Genomic DNA, 26,296 nt, shown 5'->3' with positions numbered 1-26,296 from the left:
TCACTGGTTCTTCCCTTCCCCTGCGTCTCTTCTTTCCTCCTTCATATCTCTTCCGATTTTGTCTTCCAGTCTTTAAAAAAACAAAACAAAACTTTCTTTGTGTTCTTATTACAAAAGCAATTCATATTCATCGTAGAAAATTGGAAAAGTTCTGATAAGCAAAAATAAAACATTGAAATCATCATACTACCACTGCCAACATGATTAATTTGATTTCTAAATTAACGTCAGTCTTTTTTCAATTCATTATATGTGTGTACATTTTGTATACACATATGTATATATGCACACACTTGTGTTTCCAAATACACACACACCAATGTGTATAGTTTACAACAAAGAGAAAAAATAGGTTTTATCCTCAGTATTGTGTTCATCTGTTAATCTCAAGGCTAAATTCAGGTCCAAAATGAAAGAGTGCTGTGATTGATTAGCAATGTCTGATGTGGGTACAGGAGGGAGGAATGGCAGCATGTGTGCCAGGTATTTTCCATCCCAATTGATCCTATTTCTGTAGAGGTAACTATCACTATCCCAGGCACCAATGCCTGCTAGTCACAAGCTCTGCTCTTGATCCACAGCTGTGAATGGACACGCTTTTGGAAGTCTCCCAGGACTCTCCATGTGTGCAGAGGACAGAGTGAAATGGTATCTTTTTGGTATGGGTAACGAAGTTGACGTGCATGCAGCTTTCTTCCACGGGCAAACGTTGACTAATAAGAACTACCGTATTGATACAATCAACCTCTTTCCTGCTACCCTCTTTGAGGCTTTTATGGTGGCCCAGAACCCTGGAGAGTGGATGCTTAGCTGTCAGAATCTGAACCATCTGAAAGGTAAGGCATCTTTACCTGGAATTAGGTGTCTGCTGAAAAAAGAGGCATGTCTCAGTGACTCTGTCAATGAGGTGAATATTGGGAATCAGAATCTAAAGCTCAATGTCTTTGGAATGATCTGAGCTTTAAACTGGTAATTTAATTTTATTCCTATGATGGGATGCATCATAATGTAATAAAGAAGACTGGAACATTAATAAAGTAATGAAACATGAAAATACATTAATTTTTGGAAAAAGAACAATTGGCCCTGAATGTATAGTCCTGCTCTAAAAGTATAGTACTATATACAATTTGTCAGCTTTGTAAAACACACAATATTGTGAACACCAGATGATTTGTATATTGTGCTGAAAAGTACCTTGTTTTTTGACTTGGTTCCATCAAATGTAGCCAACTTTGTTGTTTATTTGAGTCCAGCTATTCCACGGTTTAACTTGCTAAATCTCTCCAAGTCTCTTTACTATAAGGCAATAAAACATTTCTAGTTCTTCAAAAATATTAGTTTGCAATATTGGTCTCCTGAAGAAATTAGGTCTAGTCTGGATCTTAGGGTGTTTTACTTTGATCCTCAAACATAATCGCGCCTATTGAATGTGACCTCGGCCACAGAAGGCCCAGCACAGCGGGTGCACACCCACTTTGTCTGAGAGAGCAACCGTCCCACCTGCTCATTCTACTCCTCCTCTGCCCACCCTGTCCTTTAAAACATGGCAGAGCCTTGGTTCATCACTGGTCTATTAGTGTGTCCTTTTTTTCTCATCAAAAGACTTCCAAATGAAACCCCATAGAAAGGGGTCCCATATTTTTGAAAACCCTAGTATTCAATATCTCTTCTCTGTGCCATATAGAGACATTTTCTTGTTTTTTTGGTGAGGAAGATTTGCCCTGAGCTAATATCCGTTACCAATCTTTCTCTCTCTCTTTTTCTTTTCTGCTTGAGGAAGATTAGCCCTGAGCCAACATCTGTGCCAATCTTCCTCTGTTTTGTATGTGGGATGCCTCCACAGCATGGCTGATGAGTGGAGTATGTCCACACTTGGATCCCAACCCGTGAACTCAGGCCACCCAAGCAGAGCGTGAGGAACTTTAACCACCTGGCCATGGGGTGGGCCCGAGAAGTTCTTTTTTTAAACTGCTTGAATTTTCCATCAATAATTTATTTACAACTGTCTATTCCAGTTTGTAATGTTGTTTCTAGCTTTCTATTTCTTCAGTTTCCATCTGTCATTTCACCAGTAGTGTTTACAAGGCAATAGGAGAGGAGAAACATTGGCTCCATTAACCAATGTCTCCTTCTGTGTGTTTTTCAGCTGGTTTACAGGCCTTTTTCCAGGTGCAAGACTGTAACAAGCCTTCATCAGAGGACGATATCCGTGGGAAACATGTTAGACACTACTACATTGCTGCTGAGGAGATTATCTGGGACTACGCACCCTCTGGCATAGACACCTTCACCAAGGAAAACTTAACGGCACCTGGAAGGTAATTCAGAAAAAAGACTATTGTTTCAAAATATGCCTCCCCCTAAAAAAAGGACTCATAAAAGGCTCATTCAGAAATTACAATTTTAATTGGTAGCTGAAATTAAGTAACTAGACTGTTAAATATTTATTAAGGTGTTTGGTATGAGTCTGAGTTTGAGAAATATGACCTTTGAGTCCATGAAAAAGGATGGGTTTAAAAGTGATCAAATGCTCAACAAAGTCCTCAGAAAACACTCAATATAATAAGACAGATCAAGTCATTTGCCTTCCATTTCTGAAAACATAGCGTTATACAATCCAGCAGCTTTAAGTACGTTCACAAGGTTGTACAATCATCAACACTGTCCACTTCCAGGACTTTTCCATCATTCCAAATAAAATCTCTGTATCCATTAAATAATAACTTCCAATTCCTTGATTTTCTGTCTCTGTGACTTTGCCTCTTCTAGGCACCTCATACAAATGGAATCATGCAATATTTGTTCTTTTTTGTCTGACTTATTTCACCTAGTATAATGTTTTTAAGCTTTATCCATGTTGTAGCATGTATCAGAATTTCATTCTTCTTTAAGGCTGAATAATATTCCATTGTACACATACACCACATTTTATTTATCCATCTATCTGTTGATGAACATTGGGTTGTTTCTACCTTTTGGCTGTTGCGAATAATGCTGCCATGAACATTGGAGTATGAGCATCTGTTTAGGTCCCTGCTTTCAATTCTTTTGGGTATACACCTAGGAGATGAATTGCTCAGTCATACGATAATTACACTTTTAACTTTTTGAGCGACCTCCATACTGTTTTCCACATCAGCCACACCATTTTACATTCCCACCAGCAATGCACAAGGTGGATTTCTTGCCCACATTTATTTTCAATTTTTTTGATAATAGTCATCTTAATAGATGTGAAGTGGTATCTCATTGTGGTTGTGATTTGCATTTCCCGGGTGATTAGTGATGTTGAGCATCTTTTCACTTGCTTGTTGGCCATTTGGAGAAATCTCCACTCAAATTCTTTGCCATTTTTGAATTGGGTTGTTTCTTTTTTTGTTAAGTTATAGGAGTTCTTTATATATTCTGGATATTAATCCCTTGTCAGATATTTGCTTCTTTGCAAATATTTTCTCCCATTTTGTGGGTTTTCTTTTCACCCTCTTGATAGTGTCCTCTGATGCACACAAACTACACTTTGTACATGTCTGATGACTTCCACAGCCTCCCAGCTCTTCTTCCCTCCTCAATTTCCCTTTCCTACTCTCCGCTCTCCGTAAAGCAGCTAAAATGATCTCCCACTCCCAAGTGTCAGTGAAATTATGCCACACTCCTGCTCCAAGTCACTGCTCAAACATCACCTCCTCAGAGAAGCCTTGTTTGCCACCTATCTACTTGGAAAGGTTAAGTAATTTACTCAACGACGCACAACAGGTCAATAGCTGAGCCTGGCTCTACCCCATCTGTGACTCCTGAAGCAGAGATTTAAGTCCCACGCTACACTGACATCTGGATGCAATGACACCCAAAGCTATATCTCCAGCCCAGAAGGCTCTTATAAATTGCTGATTTGCACTTCAGACTGCTTAATGGACATCACACTTGGATGAGGCCCCTCCAAAACAATGTGTCCAAATCTGAACCCATTGTCTTCCCCACAGATCTGAGTTTCCTCCTCTCTGTGAATGGATCACCATCCACCCATCGATCAAGCCCAAAGCCTGAGCACCATCCCTGACTCCCTTCTTCCCTTCCTCCTTCACCAGTCCCTCCTTCTCTCCTCAAGTTCTGCCTCATTGTGTCCTAAATATCTCTGAAAGTTGTTTACTTCTCTCCATCCTCTTTCCCAATTCCGAAGTCATCACCGCCTCTCCCTGAGATTTTAAAAGCAGCCTCCTGACTGGGCTCCCTACTGCAGTCTTGCAGAGTCCAAAACATTCTCCGGGCAGCCGCCTGAGAGATCCTGAGAAAACACTAATCCTGAAAGCTTAAATCTTCCCCGAACCCCAGGAGAAATGCTCCATAACACCCTGTGCTTATTACAGGTTATTATTTTGATCGGTTCGTAGTCTGTCTTCTCTGACTGATGTAAAGTTCCTGTGGACAGGGACAGCTCCAGCTTGCTTATGGTTATGTCATCAGCACAAAGCAGGGTTCCTGGCAAAGACCAGGTGTTCAATACACTTGTCAAATGGAAGAAGAAGTGAATGGGGTGGGCTTGGCAAGTCGAATGCCTTTCTGAGATTTTATTTCTTCATTTGTCAAATGGGGAGAATAATACCAACTTTGTTGCATTGTCACGTGAGTTTTGAATAATAAACGAAAGTTCCTGAGCAACTGGCTGGTGCTAATACACAATAAACAGTAGCCGCTGTATTTTTAAATAGTTCACAGTTTGTTAAAAAGATTCTATTGGGGAACAATTTACTAACTGTTGGGTTGACACAGGCCCTCTTGAAATTTTTTCACTTCTCTTGAAAAAGTGCAACCTCTCCTCAGAATTCTCTGCTCCTTCCCCGACCATCATGCTGGAAAGTGAAGGGCCCGTACTTCCTGCTTCTGTGTGAGGACTGGTAAATCATGGGTAGAATTCTGTGAGCACTGGCCAGAATCGCTCTCTTCGATTGGCATCCTACGTGAATACCTGCTTTCACTGCCACCTCTTCTTTTGGCAGTGATTCAGAGGTGTTTTTTGAACAAGGTGCTACAAGAATTGGAGGCTCTTACAAAAAGCTGGTTTATCGTGAGTACACAGATGCCTCCTTCAGGAATCGAAAGGAGAGAGGCCCTGAGGAGGAACATCTTGGCATCCTGGGTGAGTCCGTGTAGAATATATATGACTACTGTACTCCCGCTGGGGTACACCAACCTCAGAAAGAACAGAAACTCCCGAACCCGCAGTGTGATTCCTACATATAAACCAGGGTCGGGGAAGATCAATCAACAAAGTACAGCAGCTGATTACTTTTCCGAATGTAAATTACTGATAGTAAGCCTTCATCGTTAAAGGCCATGCTGACTTCAAAGGATGATTTTTTTTCCCTCAAAGAGATAAGGGGAATTGTGTGTTTATGTGACTTTGTTTAGACAGACAACGAAGCTGTTAGCCTCTGCTCTTAGCTGAAGTTACGTTCCCTTAGAAATAAAGTCCAGGCCACTCCGGAGACAGGCAGGGTCCGTCTGGGAGCCTTTTGCAGACTGCCCTCAGGCAAAGCCCGGAGACCCCTTCTTGCTCAGGGACTTGGGCAGAATAGCACGTGGGTGGGTACAGACCGTCCTCGCTCTTCGCCTGTTAACTGTGTGACCTTCGAAAGGGCTCCACTTTCTGCGCCTATTCCCTTTCTATAAAATGGGAACGATAAAACAGTCCTTGCTTCATACAGTTGTAAGGATTAAATGAGTTAATACACATAAACACTCAGAAGAACACGTAGGAAGCTCTCAATAAACACCATTTTATGTATTGTAGAAAATATCTATGTACTATATATCTATGTTTTTATTCTATATTTGGTAATAATATTAATTTTGGTGATGAAAAATCCACAGCAGTGTTACTCTTCACATCCAAGACAATTTAGTTTACCTATCCCCTTTGGGTGGTCAAGGTTCATAGCACCCCCTGACTCTTGGGACAAATAACATTGAGTAGCCAACAGAAGGCTAGGTGAGGAGAGTGTTGTAGACCCCCGAAATAGTTCTTTGTAGATGTAGAAAGCTTGTGAACTGACTTGGGTACAAATGGTAAATTTCATTAACCTGAAGCTGAATCAAAAGCCCTGCTCATCTCTTCCAGCCTCGCCATGTCAAACTGATAATGACTTTTTAAAAAGTCAAGCTTTCCAACTGCCACACATAAGCATGTTGCTCCCAGTGGTTCTTGCCAAAGGACAAGCCAAAGAAACAAGTGTCTTGTGAATTCTGCATGCTACATACCAAGGGAATGTGGGGGACTGGAATTGGCCCCCCCAAGATATGTCTCTTTGGCATGAGGATTATTTTGGGCTGGTTACTTTTAAAAACTGCAGACAGGAAAGAAACTCTGAAAAGTAGAATTTACTTACCCTTTGATAAGAGACATTTACATTTGCAAAGGAGATATCCATCTGTAAAGGTGTCTCAACCTCTGTACCCAGAGGAAGAGGGGATGAACTTATCTCTAGAAACTCTTATCATTGCTGCATAATAACCTTACCCTGTTTACTGTGCTTTTCTGGTAATCTCCCATAAATGACTCCCCCCACCCCCAACATCCTCCTTTGCCTTAGCTGAGGGTGGTATTTAAGGGGAGAGCTTCCTCCATTTTGGCGAGTTTCTCAGTTTTCCTGAGCCTCTCCCATGTATACATGTTATAAAGCTTTGTTTAATTTTCTCCTGTTATTCTGTCTTACGTGAATTTAATTTGATGTCCGGCCAGAAGGACCCAGAACAGGTAGAGAAAATGTCTTCCTCTTCTACAGGAGAATAATAATTGTCTCTTTGTCCCTAGGTCCTGTCATTTGGGCAGAGGTGGGAGACACCATCAGAGTCACCTTCCATAACAAAGGAACACATCCCCTCAGTATTGAGCCGATCGGAGTGAGGTTCAACAAGAGCAACGAGGGCACATACTATGAGTCACAGTACAAGCATCCGAGAGGAAGTGAGTACAGCACTCTGAAACCAAACACCTGTGTCTAATGACCCTCTGTGCTGGTACCCCCGGGAAAACTGTCCTGCGAAACTGAGGGCAGGAACTTCCGAGGAACCCGCTTGTGTATCATTCTCGGGCATCACCAGGAAGCAAGCAAACCTCTTCTCCTACCATTTCCAACCGATTTATGGAATTTTGTCCTGCTTTTGTTGGATGATGATTGACAACGTTAGTGGTAACTTATTTGGATTTTATCAATTATACATTTCTAGAGTATTATTTGGGTGATTTTTAAATTTGAAAAATGTTCTCACAGTTATAAGAAGATTAGATGCTTATTTTAGAATATTCAAAAAATATTAAAAAGTATAGCCGAAAATATTATCCATAGTTCTATAGACAACCACTATTATATTTTTATATAATTCCTTCACTCTTTCATCTGTGCACATTTATATGTGGTTGAGATAGTAGTGTATAAATGTAATTTTAGTTACAATTTTGTACCCAGAGGTTGTTTTCTTAGCACTATAAGCATTTTATAAATATAATTTTAATGACACAAAATATATTCCATTATGTGGACGTATTTAGATATTTTTATAAGTCAAGGCTGACCAGTGAAGACTAGTGGCTTTGCCACCCTTCCAGTATAACTGTGGGCAAGTTAGTCAATCTTTCTGGCTTCAGTTTCCTCAAGTATAATATTGGGAGATTTGAACAGGATCATCTGCTAGGTTCCTTTCAGTTCTAAAATTATTTTCAGTTCAGTTTTATTCAATAGAAAATTTATTGATTACCCCCTATTTCCAAGTGTTATTCCAGCTGGTGGAAATATAGAAACAATGCTCACTTTCGATAAGGTTAAGTTCTGTTTGAGGAGGAAATATGCACAATGTAAAGTGAACGGTGCTGGAGACATTCTCAGGGGCTGTGAGGGCACAAAGAGGGGCACTGTCTTAGTCCATTCGGGCTGCTATAACTAAATACCACAGACTGGGTGGCTTATAAACAGTAGAAATTTATTTCTCACAGTTCTGGAGGCTGGAAGTCCAAGATCAGAGTGTCGGCATGGCTGGGTGACGGCCCTCTCTGGGTCTCAGATTTGTTGTTGCGCCCTCATAGTCTGTGACCTAAGACAAGAGCACAAGTAGGATTACATCCTAGTTCATTACAAAGAACTCAGGAGTGGGTTACCTAGACTAAACCCAGTCTGCTTTGTGGCTCAATGGCCACGTTAGAAAGCATACTAATCTCTCCAATATGACCTTTCTCACAGGTGTGCCTCCTCCTTCAGCCCGTGTGGAACCCAAAGAAACATTCACCTATGAATGGACTGTCCCCAAAGAAGTGGGACCCACTTACAAAGACCCTGTCTGTCTATCTAAGATGTATTATTCTGCTGTGGATCCCACCAAAGATATATTCACTGGGCTTATCGGGCCAATGAAAATATGCAAAGAAGGAAGTTTACAAGCAAATGGGAAACAGGTAAGGCCAATCAGGGAAAATGGAAATGATTTCCCAATCTCTCTGAATTATCATTATCTTAAGGGAAATTCTCGATTTTGAGGCTGTAAGGATTCTACACATAATGTTTTTTGTAAATTTTTCTCTGATTTATTAGATCTTATTGTGCAGAGTTTCCCTGGCTAAGGTGATTGTTCCAAGATAAGTTGAAAACAGGTTCCCTTGGAATCCAAGGTTTTTGTAATACAATTAGACTTCAACACACATATTTTAAAAATCACCTGTTAATGATAAATGTTACTCAGTATTCACTGAGGAAAATATTGCTTAAAATATTTTGGGGGGCCAGTCCTGGTGGCCTAGTGGTTAAGTTTGGCACACTCGCAGCCCGGGTTTGGTTCCCACTGTTACCTGCCATACTGTGCTGGGGACCCACACACTAAAAAATACAGGAAGATTGGCACAGGATATTAGCTCAGGGAAAATCTTCCTCAGCAAAAAAAAAAAAAAGAAAGAAAGAAATTTGGGGGGGGGGGGATCTGTGAAAATGATCCTTTGACTAGAAATAAAAATACCTAACCCCATCATTATTTTTATCTCTAAAATATATATTTTAATATGAATCTTTAAAATATAAGGAATCTTTCTAAAAATACCTCAATACAATTATCATCCCTTAAAATAATCATCATAATAATTCCTTAACATCAATCAATGTTCACATTTCACCAATTGCCTTTCAGTTGTTTCAAGTTTGTTGTTTGAATCAGCACCCAATTATTTACACACATTACAGTCAGTAGATATGTTTCTCAGGATTATTCTCTTGCATTTTTTCTGCTGCTAGTCATTTATCCTGTGGAAATTTCCCATGCCTGGCCTGGAATGTTTGCCTTCCTGTGGTGTCATTTAGCATGTTTCTCTCTCTCCCTCTGTTTCTTATAAACCAGTGCTTAGATATTCGGTCTGCACCAGGCTCGGGTTAGACTTTTCTTTTTGGTGAGACTACTTCATGAGTGGTGCTGCTGCTTCTAGCAGAGAGTGTGTAATGTGTAATCGTGTCTCAGTTGAGGATGTTGTTGGCCATTGGTAAGCATTTCCTCAATTCTTAAACTAACTGGGGGCTGCATAATAGTAGCATTCTGATTCCATCATTCCTTCTTTGTTTATTAGCTAGTCTATTTCTATAAACAGAACCTTCCTTTAATGCACTGTTTGGTTACCCTGAGATTCATATTATATAAGAAGGGAATGACGAATGCTTGATTCTTTCCCTTTCTTTACAAGTTTTCAAGTTAATAGTTCTCGAGCATACTTCAAAGATTCTTAATAATTTCTTTGTAAGTCCTATCGTGAACTCATGGATTTAAGCCTATTTGGTGTATTTCAATTCATTGCCATCTTTCTTACTGATGCTCAGAGTATCCTATTTTTTTGCCCCTGGGGGACTTGTTCAGATTGCCTCCTTCATTTTTACATGAATTTAGTAGTCTGAAACTTCTTAGGTTCCTATTGCACATTTTCTGAGCCTGACCTGTGTTCAGCCATTTCTCCCAAAAAGCCCTGGTCTTTTCAGTGAGAAATTATTTTTATAACCACAATCTGGGCACTAGGAGTGTCATGACTATTGGATTAATCATTGTTTCTAGGCCTTTTCAGAGGGCAGAACTGGAAAAAAATTATTTTAAGATAAAATTCATCGTGAGTTCATACTGATACTTTCTATTCAAATTCAGGTCTACGGATTTTGTTTGTTTGTTTTTTACTTAACCTCATTAATTTTACACCTTTCTCTCCCTTCAACTGCAGTGAAAAATCTTAGTTCTCAATGATGCCAACATAAATGTTTACTCAATTCATCCCACACTATACACACATGTCTCAGAATCACTGTTACAACACGACAGCTGATGATATAATGACTGACAACAGGTCAAAGTTTGTTTGTAGCCCTTTTTGTTGACCTTTAGGTCAATCCCATGAGGGATGTTCAGTCAAATTACGGAGTTGAAGTTATTTGGAAGAGTTCCTATCTGTTTGCTCTTGCCACCCACCAGATGCACTGGTTTATTTAGTTCATTTTACTTCTATATATTTTTAGGGATTGCTTTTAAAACTGTAATATTATTTTATTATTGTGTAAAATATTTACCTGGTTCCAACATCAACTCTACAATAAGAGATATATTCAAAGAAGTCTAGTTTCCATCCTCTCTCCCCTCTCACTGTTCCCTTGCTACAGGTAACTCTTTTTCTTACTTCATAGTTTATTTTTTTTGCTTTTTTATTATTATTTTTATTGAATTTACTCTTTTAGAGCACTTTAAGGTTGACAGCAAAATTGAGGATAAGGTACAGAGATTTCCCATATACCCCCTGCCCCCAACACGCACAGCCTCCCACAATATCAACATCCTGGACAGAGTGGTACATTTGTTACAATTGATGAACCTACATTGACACAACATAATCACCCAAAGCCCATAGTTTACATTAGGGTTCACGCTTAGGGTTTTTACATTCTATGGTGTGGACAAGCGTATAATGACATGTATCCATCATTATGGGTCATACAAAGTATTTTCACTGCCCTGATAAACGCTCTGTGCTTCACCTGTTGCTCCCTTCCCCCAACTCCTGGCAACCGCTGGTCTTTTCACTCCCTCCCTAGTTTTGCCTTCTCCAGAATGTCATATAGTTGGAATCACATTGGCTTTTTTTTTTTTTTCCCAGATTGGCTTCTTTTACTTAGTAATACACATTTAAGTTTCTTCCAAGTCTTTTCATGGCTTGATAGCTCATTTCTTTTTAGTGCTGAATAACATTCCATTGTCTGGATGGACTACAGTTTATTTATCCGTTCACCTACTGAAGAACATATTGATTGCTTCCGAGTTTTATCAATTATGAACAAAGCTGCTATAAATATCCACGTGCAGCGTTGTTTTTGTGTACACATTCGTTTCATCTCCGTTGGGTAGATTTTAAGGAGCCCAATTGCTGGATTTTATGATAAGAGTATGTTCAGTTTTGTAAGAGACCACCAAACTGTCTTTGTAAGTGGCTATACCATTTCGCATTCCCACAAGCAATGAATGAGAGTCCCGTTGTTCCACATCTGCACCAACATTTGGTGATGTCAGTGTTTCAGATTTTGCCTATTTTAATAGGTGTATACCGATATCTCATTGTTGTTTTAATTTGCATCTCCCTAGTGACATGTGATGTGGAGCATCTTTTCATATGCTTGTTTGCCATCTGTATATCTTCTTTGGTGAGGTGTCTGTTAAGGTCTTTTGTCCCTTTCTTAATTAGGTTGTTTGTTTTCTTAATGTTGAGCTTTAAAGAGTTCTTTGTGTATTTTGGATAACAGTTTTTATCAGATGTCTTTTGCAAATATTTTCTCCTAGTATGTGGCTTGTCATTGTCTTGACATTATCTTTCACAGAGCAGAAGGTTTAATTTTAATGAAGTCCAGCTTATCAACTATTTCTTTCACGGATCATGCCTTTGGTGTTGTATCTAATAAGTTACTGCCATATCCAAGGTCATCTAGATTTTCTCCTATGTTATCTTCTTGGAGTTTTATGATTTTGCATTTTACATTTAGGTCTGTAATGCATTTTGAGTTAATTTTTGTGAAGAGCATAAGGTCTATGTCTAGATTCATTTTCTGCAGGTGGATGTCTAGTTGTTACAGCACCGTTTGTTGAAAAGACTATCTTTGCTTCATTGTATTGCCTTTGCTCCTTTGTCAGAAATTAGTTGACTCTGTGTACATAAGTCTATTTCTGGGCTCTCTATTCTTTCCATTGATCTATTGGTCTATTCTTTCACCAATATCACATTGTCTCGATTACTGTAGCTTTATTGCAAATTTTGAAATTGGGAAGTGTCAGTACTCCAACTTTATTCTCCTTCAATCTTGTCTTGGCTATTCTGGGTCTTTTGCCTCTCCACATAAACGTTAGAATCAGTTTGTTGATATCCACAAATAATTTGCTGCAAGTTTGGTTGGGATTGGATGGAACCTATAGATCAAGTTGGGAAGAACTGACAGCTTAGCCATATTGAGTGTTCTTAGCCATGAACATGGAACATCTTTTTATTTAGTTAATTCTTCTTTGATTTTATTCCCCAGAGTTTTGTATTTTTCCTCATGTAGATATTGTACATATTTTGTTAGATTTATACCTAAGCATTTCATTTGGGGGGATGCTAATGCAAATGGTATGGTTTTTTGTTTGTTTTGGTTTGTTTTTTTTTGAGGAAGATTAGCCCTGAGCTAACATCTGCTGCCAATCCTCCTCTTTTGCTGAGGAAGACTGGCCCTGAGCTAACATCCATGCCCATCTTCCTCCACTTTATATGTGTATATAAAAGTATATCCACTTTATATGTGGGACGCCTGCTACAGCATGGATTGCCAAGAGGTGCCATGTCTGCACCCGGGATCCAAACCAGTGAACCCCAGGCCACCGAAGCAGAATGTGCACACTTAACCGCTGCCCCACCGGGCTGGCCCCTATGGTATTGTTTTAAATTTCAAATTCCACTTGTTCATTGCTGGTATATAGAAAAGTGATTGACTTTTGCATATTGTATCCTGCAATCTTGCTATAATTGCTTATTAGTTCCAAGAGTTTCTTTGTTAATCCTTTCAGATTTTCTGCATAGATGATCATGTCATCTGTGAACAAAGACAGTTTTGTTTCTTTCTTCTCAACCTGTTATGTCTTTTACTTTCTGTTGTTGTCTTATTGCATTAGCTAGAACTTCCAGTATGATGCTGAAAAGGTGTGGTGAAAAGGGACACCCTTGTCATGTACCTAATTTTAGTGGGAAAGTTCTGGTTTCTCACCATTAAGTATGTTCGTCATAGCTTTTTGTAGGTATTCTTTAACGAGTTGAAGAAGTTCCCACTATTCCTAGTTTACTGAGAGTTTTATCATGAATGAATGTTGGATTTTATCAAATGCTTTTTCTGCATCCATTGATATGAGCAAGTGATTTTTCTTCCTTAGTCTATTGATCTGATGGGTTACATTAACTGATTTTCAAATGTTGAACCAGCCTTGCATACCTGGGATAAATCCCACTTGATCATGGTGCACAATTATTTTTATACATTGTTGGATTTGACTTGCTCATATTTTGTTGGGTATTTTACATCTATGTTCATTAGAGATATTGATCTGTAGTTTTCTTTTCTCGTAATGTCTTTGTCTGGTTTTGGTATTAGAGTAATACTGGCCTCATAGAGTGAGTTAAGCATTTCCTCTGCTTCTATCCTCTGAAGGAGATTGCAGAGAATTGGTGTAATTTCTTCCTTAACTGTTTGATTGAATTCACCAATGAACCCACCTGAGCCTGGTGTGTTCTGTTTTAGAAGGTTATTAGTTATCGATTCACTTTCTTTAGTAGATATAGGCCTATTCAGGTAGATTGTCTCTTCTTGTGTGAGTTTTGGGAAAGCGTGTCTTTCAAGGAATTGATCCATTTTATCCAGGTTATCAAAGTTATGGCCATAGAGTTGTTCATAGTAGTCCTTTATTATTCTTTTTATGCCCATAGGATCTGTAGTGATGACCCAACTTTCATTTCTGATGTTAGTAATTTGTGTTCTCTCTTTTTTTCTTAGCCTGGCTAGAGGCTTCTTGATTTTATTAATCTTTTCAAAGAATCAGCTTTTGGTTTTATTCCTTTTTATTCTATTGATTTTGTGTTTTCAATGTCATTGATTTCTGCTCTAATTCTTATTCTTTTGTTTTTTAAATAAACAAATATGCATGTGTGTGTATTCACATCTTCGTGATTTTTTCACACAATAATAATCTGTAAGTCCCTCCATGGTAATATATGGAGATATTCCTCATTCCTTTTTACAGTAGATTTTACCCCATCTTGTAGACATTAACCCATTATGTCGACATACTACAGTTTATACAACCAATCCACTGCTTGACGAGTGTTTGGCTTGTTTCCAGTCTTTGCTTTTACGAACAAAATACAATAGGTAGCCTTGTTCATATGTCTCTGTATTTTTGCCACATACCTTTGGGATACATTCCTAGAAGTGGTGTGACTGGGAAAAGGATAAATACGTATGTAATTTTGCTAGATATTTCCAAATTCCTTTGCACAGGAATTGTGCTGTTTTGTATTCCCACCAGGTATTTGTGAGATTATCTGTTTTTCCACAGCCTCAGTACAAAGTATATTGTTAAATTTGGAGATTTTTTTTACCAATCTGATAGGACACAAACAGTATCTCTGTAATTTTGATTTGTATTTCTCTTACTATTAATAGTTGAGCCACTTTTCAAGTGGTTAATAACCATTTTCACTTCTTTTATGTGAAATGTTCATTCTGTAGCCCATTTTTCTATAAGGTTATTTTTCTTCACCGATTAAGAAGCTCTTTATGTATTAGAGGTAGAAATCCTTTGTCTTAGATAATAGTTGTAAATTTTTCTTCCTAGTTTGTAATTTGCCTTTATACTTTGCTTATAGATGTTGTTGCTTGCCAGGTAAAATTTTGATTTTTGTTATCTTTTCTTTATTGTTTATAGATTTTGAGTCGTAGTTAAGACAGTTTTCCCAATGCCAGGTTATAAAGGAATTCACCCATACTGCCTTCTAGTACTTGGATGGTTTTATTTTTCACACTTACATCTCTGTTCCATGTACAGTTCCATGTACACCTCTGTTCCTGGTGTACAGTTGAGGAATGGATCACATTTATCTTTTTCTATATGGCTGTCTACTTAACTCAACACCATTTATTAAAAAGTCAAAATTTTACCCATTGATTTAAATGCTGCCTTTATCCTATGCTAAAATTTTCATACATAATTGGGTCTATTTCTTGATTTTCTATCATATTCCATTGGTCTCTGTTCAGGCACCAATACCATTCTATTTTAATGATAAAACCTTTATAATATGTTTTAATGACTAGTAGCCATACCTCATTTTACATTTTTAAATCATTTTAATGGCTATTTTTGCTTCCTTATTCTTTCTAATGAACCTTATAAAAACTTATCTGGCTCCAGAAAAAAAGCCTGTTAGTGTTTTATTGGGATTGCTCAAATATACAAATTAACTTAGGAAGAACAAACAACAGTATAAAGTTGAGTCTCCCTACACAATAACATCTATCTTTCCTTTGTTCAAGTCTACTTCTGTGTTTTTCAAGAGTATTTTATAGTCTCCCTTATATAGGTTTGGGATATTTTTTGTCAAGTTTATGCCTAGATACTTTATTTTTATTTGGCTATTGTAAGTGGTAAGGCCATCAATTAAAAATTTTAAATACATAACTGAGAAAAAATGGTCTTCTGCCTTTGGGTTCCCATTCTTTGATCTTGTGCTTACCTTGGGAAGAAGTAAAAGGAGACCAATGTTTACTGAACTCCCTCCAGGCACTCTCACACATATTACTTCACTTAATCTCCACAGCGACCCAAAAGGCTAAGTATTGTTTTCCCCATTTTTGCAAAGGAGGAACTGATAATCAGTGAGTTGAGATTTAAAATGTGTTTTATCCTCCACATATTTCATTGTCTCTATTTTGCAAATGAAGGAATCACAACACAGGAAGTTCTACAGAAGGCATTAAAAGTCCTCATCCTGGCTTTTTCACTTATAGCCACGTGGCTTCAGATTGGGCAGAATGTTCAGAATAGTGTCAAATAGTGCCTTGTTTTGTGTCTGATCTTAATGAGAACATCTCTATTATTTTACCACTAAGTGAGACATTGGCTACTAGTTGGTATTTTTTATTCTATTTCTAGTTTACTGAGAATGTTTTTCCATTTGAAAAACAAATTACTTGAGCTGCTTAAAAAGCATTGTGTGCTAGGCACAAAATTCGTTGATAAATAGGACAGGTCAGCTCTCTGCTCTAACGGGGTTACAGTCTAGAGCGTAGGGTGACGAAGGGGCAGGGGGCATGGGGGAGGCAAGGAGAAGGGCTGAGCGAACACAATAAACGAAAATAAGTAACTTCAGAAAGTGACAAGTGGTTTAAACAAACAAAACAGGGTAACGTGAGAGTGAAGAGAAACCCTAGTTTAGGTAAGGCGGAGGTAATATTTGAGGTGAGATCTAAATTTCAAGGAAGGAGCCGTCAAAGACGTGGGGGGAAAACAAAGGCATCAGCTAGTGCCAGAATGTCAAATTTTATAAAAATTTCTTTTTAGATTTCATTGAAATTATTATATAGCTTTTCTCCTTTGACTATAAGCGTGACTTTATTATCCAAAACCACATTAAGGATTTCCTAATATTGAATGATCCTTGGGGTTTTTTCAATATATTTCTGTGTTGAATTTGATAGTATTTTATTTAGAATTTCTCATCTAAGCTATAAGTGATATTCGTTTAGATTTTGTGTGTTTTTCAGGTATTATATTATGGTTATACTATCTTCATTAAATGAATTGGGAAGATTTACAAGTTTTTAATACTTTGGAACAGTTTAAATAGATAGGAATCATCTGCTCCTTAGAGATTTGAAAGAACTTGCCTATAAAGTTATTTTGACTGCGTGGCTTTTAAAAAGAAGTGGTCAGTTTTGTTGTTTATGTTTTAATCATTAGTTTTATTTCACCCATGGATATTGGTCTATTCTGGTGACTCCTTCTTAGTCAACTGATCACATTTATTGTACATAATGGCCTTAATTTTTTTTCTCTCTCATATATCTGGTTATTTCCTTTCTCATTCTTAATATGACATATTTGGGTTCTCACTCAATTTTTTTTTTAAAGACTGGCACCTGAGCTAACATCTGTTGCTAACAATCTGAGCTAACATCTGAGCTAACAATCTTTTTTTTTTTCTTCTTCTTCTCCCCCAAGACTCCAAGTACATAGTTGTATATTTTTAGTTGTGGGTCCTTCTAGTTGTGGCATGTGGAATGCCGCTTCAGCATGGTCTGATGAGGGGTGCCATGTCTGCGCCCAGGATCCAAACTGGCCACCAAAGCGGAGCGCACAAACTTAACTACTCGACCAGGGGGCCGGCCCCTCGCTCAGTTTCTTAATTAGATTTGCTAGAGGTTTGTGTATTTCATTGATCTTTTCAAAGAATACATTTTTAGGTTTAGCCTTCTTAATTTGTATTCTAATTTATTAAACACTTCCGTTTTTGTCTTTTTTAATTCCTTTCTCCTTTCTTCATTTTATTTTTCTAAAATTTTCAGATATTTACAAGACTAATTTTTACTTGGTTTTGCTTAAAATAAAACCCATTTCAGACTCTCAGTTTATAAATTTAGTTACATTCCATACTATGACTTGTAGTGTTCTGGTGGATATTACTTACTAAATACTTAGTAATTCATTTGTTTCCTCTTTGATCTAAAAGTTATCTGGATCAAATATGATCTTTTTAATTTCGCTAAATTTTTGTCCTTTTATTAGTAATTTTTAGTTTTGTTGCATTATGATCAGAAAATGTGACCTGTAAACTTTTCACTGAAGTTTTCTCTGTAGATCAGCATATAAGTGATTGTAGCAGTCCCTTGCTGGAATGCATACAGATCTGAACATGTCTTTTTTGTTGTTCTTTGCCTGGAATAGAATTTTTATAGCATAATCTTTTCCCCTCAAAACCGTTAATGCTACTCCATCTTCCTCTGACAGTTATTGTACTAGAGAAGTCCAATTTGTGGTTTTAAAATGGATTATTGCAGAAATTTGTCTCTCTCAAATTCCAATTTTTTCCAGAGCATTTTTAGATATAGGTCTCTATTACTAATTTTGCTTGGTTTTCAGTGAAGCTTTCGAATCTGAATATTCCAGTCTTTTCCCTTTATGGTGAACATTTCCACTATTATTGATTATCACTATGTCTTCCTCTTTTATAACTTCTCTAAAATCCTTATTATGTGTCTACTTTTTGTTTGTGTGTTTTTGTTTTGTTTGTTTTGCTTTAGTGAGGAAGATTGTCCCTGAGCTAACTTCTGTGCCAATCTTCCTCTATTTTTCACGTGAGATGCTGCCACTGTACGGCTTGACAAGCAGCGTGTAGGTCTACACCCAGGATCCAAACCCACAAACCCTGGGCTGCCGAAGTGGAGCATGCAAACGTAACCACTATGCCACTGGGCCGGCCCTCTACAAACAGTTTTTTAATCTTGAATCTTTTCTTCTGACTTATGGGAGCTTTCTTAAGATCATCTCCATCATTGATTCCATTTTCTGCAGGATCTAACCTTCAGGTCTCTGTTTTAGTTGGATTTTTAAAATTTGATAATCATGCTTTTCATCTGAAAAATTGATCTCAGGAAAAAGACATGCGGTAACCTCTAAAGCGTTCTCTTCTTTGAGAGAGTAACTTGTTCTCAGCGGCTCATATGCGTTGATTCCTTGGACTGATTGCCTTCGTCTGGATTCCTGAATCATCTCACAGACCACATCTCACAGACCACATTTCTGCTTCCCTGTTTTTCACCAGCGGCAGGGAGAGGAGGAGTGAGAATGTTTGCCCAAACGGCTGGCGACTGTGAATGCCTGTCCTGGTTCACTTGGCAGGCTGTTTCTTTAGTTAAGATGACTCCTCCCTCTGTCTGCATCCACTTGCTCTGCCTTCCAGGCATTCTTTGAGTTCTCACGACTGTAGACAGCTCTTTCCCTGATTTCGTGCACAGGCACACATTCCCCCCTATTTTAACAATTGATTTTGGTGGGTTCAGTCAGTACGGGCGGAGCTGCAGAAAGGTAGAGAGAGGAGAGTCAGAACTGTTAAATGCAGAGAGAGGCTTAGATTATTGTGTTGAACTGAAAATCCACTACACAGATACTGATGACAACTCTGGTGGTCAACTGGAGTATTTCGTGAGCCCAGTTCGTAAAGAGAAATGGAATTTATGTTCTTATCCTCCCTTGAGTGTGTTTGTGCACAAGTAGTATTGTGTGCATGTAAGTCTTTCTGCTGTATTTATTTATTCTGTCTTCACCTCATTGTTCTTGTTTGCTTTCCAGAAAGATGTAGACAAGGAGTTCTATTTGTTCCCCACAGTGTTTGATGAGAACGAGAGTTTACTTCTGGATGATAATATTCGAATGTTTACAACCGCACCTGACCAGGTGGACAAGGAAGACGCGGACTTTCAGGAATCTAATAAGATGCACTGTAAGTACTGCATCATCCACCAACAGCGGGTCATTTCAGTGCTGCACTCGTAATGCTTCTAATTAAACCAAAATGCTAATAGCTTTGCCCATCAACTTTCAACAAATGATTAAATACAATAGTGCTCTGAGGGTAATATCATTGATTATCTAATGTATCAATTACTCCTCATTTCACTTAATTCAGAATAATAAAACATACAAAATATGTCAATTAGATGCATGGTCCTTAAAATGTGGTCCCTGGATGAGCAGCCTCAGAATCACCCAGGGCCTTGTTAGAAATGCACATTTTTGGGCCCGGACCCTGACCTGCTGGATCAGAAACATTGGGTTGGAGCCAGCCACTGCCATTTAACACACCCTCCAGGTCATTCTGACACATGCTTCAGTCTGAGAACTACTGGGTCGGATGCTTCTCTCATCTGTGGCTTAACAATGACAGGCTCGTTTCATTCTTCATTAGGAAGAAAGATCTGATCTCTGCTGTCAGTGAACTTCAATGACTTCCACCCTTGACTACCCTTCAGAATCCCCTGGAAAACTATTCCAACTATTTTTAAAATGCTCAGGACAACCTCCAGAGAGTTTTATTTAATTGGAACCTAGCATCAGATATACTTTTGAGCTCCCAGTGTCATTCTAGACGCAGTCAGGGTTTAGAGACAGTGAGCTAATTGTTCAAAACGCCCACACCACTAATGGACAACGTATGAAAACCATTGTGGCCAGAAGAAAAAAATGTAAAGTTGTGTTACAAACTGATGTTGCTTTTTTAGTTGGATTGATACGAGTTGCACTACCCACACTCCTTAAAATATTCCTTTTGATCCTGCCTTTTTGCATTTTGGAGGAGTCAAGGATATTATCTGTTGGAAATAGCAGTGACAGAAAACTTTCTGTGTAGAGTCTTACCTGTGATTCAAGATGAATCAGAATTTCCCAGCTAGAGCGACACACACATCCCCCGTCTAAAGCGCCCAGAAAAAGCTCTTATTAATTCTACATGTGGGTGTCCACACGTGCCCTCTGAGGGAGCTGAGAAGTGGCTGACGGGAAGCAGCGTGAGCCCCCCAGGCTGCAGCACTGCACCAACCCAGCTTTCAGCTCTGCGGCTCCCAGCTGGGCCGCTCTGGACATGCTGGGGACAGCAAGGAATGGCAGGGACACTCCTGACACACGGAGGGGCGGGGTGGGCCTGAACGGGTCTTTTAACAATTAAATAAACACAGTTGGCTCTGGAACATCTGGGAGGTTGTCATGTAGTAGGATCCAAGATAATCCACTTTCAAGATGTTATGTTCCAACTTTCACAGCCATGAACGGATTCATGTACGGGAATCAGCCTGGTCTCAACATGTGCCAAGGAGATTCGGTCGTGTGGTACTTATTCAGCGCTGGAAATGAGGCCGACATACATGGGATTTACTTCTCAGGAAACACGTACCTGTCAAGAGGAGAAACGAGAGACACGGCAAACCTCTTCCCTCAGACAACGCTCACACTCTCCATGCAGCCTGACACTGAAGGTGTATTTCCGTAGTCAAGACCAGTCCCTGCTAGATCAATTCCTGTGCTTTCTGTCTAAAATCCTGTTGGGTGACAAGCTCATCCTTTCCCCAGGCCTCCCAAGTGCCCTTCCTTCCCTGGGAAGAGCAAGTCTGTCTGGGCCACCACCAGCTAAGGATACGCCAGACAGGTCCCCTTCCTGTCTGTTGGGGGAAGGGGAGGGAAGGACAAGAAAGGCTGGACTCTGGTTGCTTCCATTTCCACATTGTAGAACCCTCGGGACGTTCTCCTTTTAAGTTATGGTCCCTTTAAAGATAGCTGGTAAATCAGACTAGAAAGGGAATGACTGCTGTGAAGACTCGCATCTGAACCTTCTGTTGTCTCTCTGTAGCCTCGATGTAACGTTGACTTGTTGGGTGTTTGATTATCCTGTCCTAGAACGATGGCCATGCAAATTCAGAGACACTCCCGGCCTGGCTCTCAATGAGTAAAACAAACTAAAGCAAAAAAGAAGGAATTTTAGCCAAAAAGTAAAAATGTGCCAACTTGCTTCAAGCTTTATTTGGTTATTTGTCACAAAAATGTAAGACAGGTCGAGTGTCAGCTCTTCCTTTATTCATTAGACAAATGTAAATACAACGGTGAACAAAGAGATGAAGTGTCGGCCCTCATGGAGCCAAAATCCTAATGCAGGGAGGCAGACAAGCAACTATATTAAACAAATTTATATCATGTGGTTATAGTTACAGGAGGAAAAACAGGGCAGGGGAAGGGGCTGGTGACTGACGAGGGAAGGGAGGTAAAAATTCTCTGAGGAGGTGACAATTAAGGAGAAGTCTGAATGAAGTGAGGACATGAGCCATGTGGATATTTTGGGGAGACGTATTCTGGGCAGAGAAAACAGCCAGTGCAAAGGCCCTGAGGCAGGCACACACTTAACCTGTTCTAAGAACAGCAAAAGGGGCTATGTGACTGGAGCAGAGAAGTGGTATGTGATGTGATCCGAGGTGTGGGCCAGTGTTAAGGACTCTGGTGTTGATTCTGAGTGAGGTAAGGAGGCACAGAAGGCGCTGAGCAAAGGAGTGACATGCTTTCTTATTTACCATTCCAGGGACTTTTGATGTCGAGTGCCTCACAACCGATCACTACACAGGCGGCATGAAGCAAACATACACTGTGAACCAGTGCAAGCAGCTGCCTGAGAGTTTGAACTCCTACTACCGGGGAGAGAGGACCTACTACATCGGAGCGCTGGAGCTGGAGTGGGATTACTCGCCCAGCAGGCGGTGGGAGGAGGAGCTGCACCACCTCCAAGAACAAAAGTAACTCTCCGGCCCGGGGCTCCCCGTGTTTTCTTTTCTCTTTCAGAGAAGTAAGAACTATGCTAAGTCTCAGGAAAACAAACAGCTGCAGCAAACAATAACAATAGAAACTATAACAAAACGCTCCCAGGACCCTTCCTCCTTCACTTCTGCTTCTCTCAACTTTCTCGGTAGCCCTCATGGTACTTTCTCTTCTGTTGGGCTGCCTGCTCATATCCGTGCACCCTTATCTTGCCCCTGATTTTCAAACTTAAACCAAAATTAATGCGTAAATTCAGAGCTAAAATATTATCTTCCTTACCAACTGTTTGCTGCCTATCTTTCCTCCAAAGATTTCCTTATTAGTCTAGTAATCAGTGATTTCACATTCTTAAAACTATTATGTACGGAAGAATATTTCCCATTCTCGAGGGCAGTACAGCAGATATAGTCTCGGCCCCCTAGGAACTTACAGGAAAACACGGTTCAAAGCCACCAATAACGTGCACATTACGGAAATGTAATGAATACGTGTTATGAATAAGTGTCAGTAAAGGATGCTCATTGGAGCTTGAGAACTGCATTTAGAGCAGTGTCCCCGACCCTTCTAGTTAGTCCTTTTAGACTTTTCCCCTTGGTCAGCTCACATGAAGCACTAGCTCTTTGCGGATGTGGCTGGAGAGATGGGGATACGCGTGTGCTCAGATCTGCGGTGCACAACTGGTGCCCTGTAGCTGAGTAATGGTTAGCTGGTTGTTTTGACTGCGATGGTGAGTATGATTTGTGGCGAAAAGGAGTAAAAGTTATTTCAGTGACTGGGGTAAAATAGTCAAAAGGCTCCAGGATCCATTAGGAGTCAGTGGAAAATTCAGGTAAAGCAAGTGGCCGGAAAGTCAGGGCCATTGCAGTTCTTATAGACCAGAAATATTGCGGTAACCAGAGAACCCTTCATTGGTGAAATCTGGACCCATAAAATTCTAGAGCCACTGAGAAACCTTAGAGATGGCCTCATCCAATCCCCCCTTTTAGGGGAGAAGAGACCGAGGCTCCAACAGGCAGTGGCCGGCTGGGGGTCCTTCCAAGTGTGGCAGAGTCAGGGCAGCACTCAGCTGGCTCACGCCTGGCCAGCCGCACTTTCTACCACATCTGTCTACTTTTAAAGTCTTATTCTCTCTTGCTGAACAGAAGAGTGATATTAAAAACTAGCATAATGACTTAAATAAAAACTATATTTTTATTCAAAATTTAAAACTCAACTTCCACTTTCATGAAGACAAATACTAACCTTGGCTTTCTGTGTGTGTGTCTGTGTGTGTTTTTAAGTGTCTCGAATGCATTTTTAGATAAGGGAGAATTTTACATAGGCTCAAAGTACAAGAAGGTTGTGTATCGGCAATTCACTGACAGCACGTTCAGAGTCCAGGTGGAGAGAAAGGCAGAGGAGGAGCACCTGGGAGTTCTGGGTACGTCCTCGGGGCTCCCCCATCGGGTGTGGTTAGCCACGGGCTGCTATGCACAGCGACAGGCCAGGTATATGGGTTTGATTTTCTCAGTTCATATAACAAAGCTATTCAAAAAAAATAAAAAACATGTTATTCAGTAAAAATGAGAAGCTTATATTTACTAAAGAATATGGCATAATAAAATGTTACTTATTTCTGTCAGAAACAGTGTGTCATCCCATAGACTAACGAAATAGTATAGATTGGGTGTTTATCAAATTGATGCCATAGTTTTGGTGAAATTCCTAGAAATTCCTTTCTAATGAAATTCTTAACCAAATTCTCCCTGTTATCCCACCCCTCTAAAACTATATATATAGCTATTTACTTTTAAAATTAAGATGTAAATGACTAACTCCAAGAAGAAATGTACACATAGACAAGGAACTAAGGAAAGAAAAAACTGTTACTGTGCACAATGCAGGGGAAAAGTTGCCTTCAATTTTTCATTTTAAGACAGGAAGTCTAAGAGCTTGACCAACACTGGTCTTGGGAATTTTCTTGAAAGTCATCAAGGTCCCTACTCTCAAACCCTCTGTGTTCCTACATGGTCAGCGTCCCCTGCGGCCTGGTTATCCTCAGCCCTGGAGCGAGATGCTAGGGAGGGTGCCTGTGCTGCTGGGTCACAGAAGTTCTCCAGGCAGGGGAACACAGGTAGAAATGGGAGAAGCACGCGCCTGTCAAATGCAGTCCTGCCCTGAATTCACACTCAGGAGGGTCTGGAAGACCCAGTGCTGAGAGTTGCGAGCAAGGGCTGCAGAGTGACGCCTGGCCAGGGCGGGCCGGCTGACTCACCTCCCCTCGGCCTCCAGATGCCGGATGCCCTGCGGTCTCCAACTGTGGAGGCAGCTGTTACCAGCGTTTTTATCCCGAATCCTCTGGGACGGGGCATAAATCCAAGAGGACCACAGCATGAAGCCACAGGGAAAACAGACTCCAACCTTAATGCTAAGAAAACTACCGGATCTTTGCTTTTATTACTGATGGGAACTTCCAATCTGACAAATATATAAGTCACTCTTCCTTTTCGCTTTTGCCAGGTCCACAACTCCACGCGGATGTTGGAGACAAAGTTGCAATTATCTTTAAAAACATGGCCTCAAGGCCCTACTCCATACATGCCCACGGGGTGAAAACAGAGAGTTCCACAGTTACACCCACCTCACCAGGTACTCATGGGGGCCGGGGAGGGGGGAGCGGGGGGGGGGGGGCATTTTAATAGACTTTACAGCCTTTCCATAAACCACTTTTCCAGAGAGGTATGGTGCGCGTGCTGAGGAAGTGCAGGAGGAGGTGGCAGAGAGGGGAGGCAGGGAGGCGTGTCCGTGTGTATGTAGGACACGTGCATGTACCAAAAAATCCACAGGACTGTCAGGAAAACGTCCAGGGGATTGGACAGCTACAGATAGCCACGGCTGAGTCGGCAGAGACGCTCTCAGGCTCAGCTAGAACCACCCGGACAGACAGGCTCCTAAGGGCAGAGGGGACTTCCCATCCCCGTATCTAGTCCAGTATCCCGCGTGTACTGGGAGCTCAACAAATGCTTCTTTAATTAACATGGAGTAAAAGCTGAGGTGGATCAAATACAGTGTGTATTTCTTTAATAAAAACTGTACTTTTCTTCCATTAGTTGTAAACTGGCTTGTCGGAAGGGACCACTTCTCAGTAATTTAGCAGTTCCCAGATATATCAAGTGAGAAAAAACAAACTACTCTATGGAGTCGCTCGTGTCAACTCGGGGGATAGAAACAAAAAGCCTGCCCTCGTGACCCTCACATTCTTTCAAGGGAGGTACCCAATAAACATATACATAATATCAAGGTGTGAAAAGTGCCAGGAGAAAGGTTAAGATGGGTGAGAGAGAGGAAGTGACAAGGGTGCTATATTCGGTAGGGTGGTCAGGGGGCTTCTTTGAGGAGGTGCTGCTGGTGAGAAGTAGTGAGCCACAGGGAGTGGTGGGGGGAGAGCATCCTAGGTCCCGAGATGGGAGCAGGCTTGGTGTGTCTGAGGAACAGCAAGGAGGCTGGAGGGCAGAGGTGAGCCAAAAGGGGCAGAGTGTGAGGAGCTGAGATCCAGGGGGGGCAGGGGCCTGACGCAGTAAGAGGGAGGGGGACCTGAGGGCATGGTTAGGACCTTGGATTTGATTCTAAAATCCGTTGTGAGGGTCTAAGCTGGAGAGTGATGATCCGATGAATTCTTTTCAAAGAACTGCTCTGGCTGACGTGTGGAAAAGTTACTGTAGGGCACAAGGGCAGAATCAAGGATCAGGCAGGGGACTGTTGCAATGATCTGGGTAAAACAATAACCAGGCTTGGACCAGGGTAGAAGCGGCTGAAGAGTGGGCTGTCCTATTCTGGCTCTGTTCTAAAGGTGGTGCTAGAAGGACCTGCTCAAAGAGTGGGCGTTAGGGAATGC

General features: G+C 40.3%; 1 protein-coding gene across 2 annotated transcripts in view; it reads left to right on the top strand.

The window, feature by feature from the left end:
* CP (ceruloplasmin) overlaps positions 1 to 26,296 on the top strand; it is a 59,775-nt gene that overhangs the window by 13,490 nt on the left and 19,989 nt on the right. For both annotated transcript variants that reach the window (XM_044755317.2, XM_070493629.1), the window contains exons 5-14: positions 582 to 836; positions 2,150 to 2,321; positions 4,998 to 5,137; positions 6,812 to 6,964; positions 8,235 to 8,446; positions 19,420 to 19,570; positions 20,886 to 21,098; positions 22,190 to 22,400; positions 23,703 to 23,842; positions 24,922 to 25,050. In XM_044755317.2, coding sequence (XP_044611252.2) covers positions 582 to 836; positions 2,150 to 2,321; positions 4,998 to 5,137; positions 6,812 to 6,964; positions 8,235 to 8,446; positions 19,420 to 19,570; positions 20,886 to 21,098; positions 22,190 to 22,400; positions 23,703 to 23,842; positions 24,922 to 25,050 — 1,776 coding nt within the window. The remainder of the gene's footprint in view (positions 1 to 581; positions 837 to 2,149; positions 2,322 to 4,997; positions 5,138 to 6,811; positions 6,965 to 8,234; positions 8,447 to 19,419; positions 19,571 to 20,885; positions 21,099 to 22,189; positions 22,401 to 23,702; positions 23,843 to 24,921; positions 25,051 to 26,296) is intronic.

Source organism: Equus asinus, chromosome 21 (genome assembly GCF_041296235.1).
Source record: "Equus asinus isolate D_3611 breed Donkey chromosome 21, EquAss-T2T_v2, whole genome shotgun sequence".
NCBI classification, from domain to species: Eukaryota; Metazoa; Chordata; class Mammalia; order Perissodactyla; family Equidae; genus Equus; species Equus asinus.
Note: the sequence above shows the minus strand (reverse complement) of the source record. Positions and strands in the feature narration are given on the sequence as shown.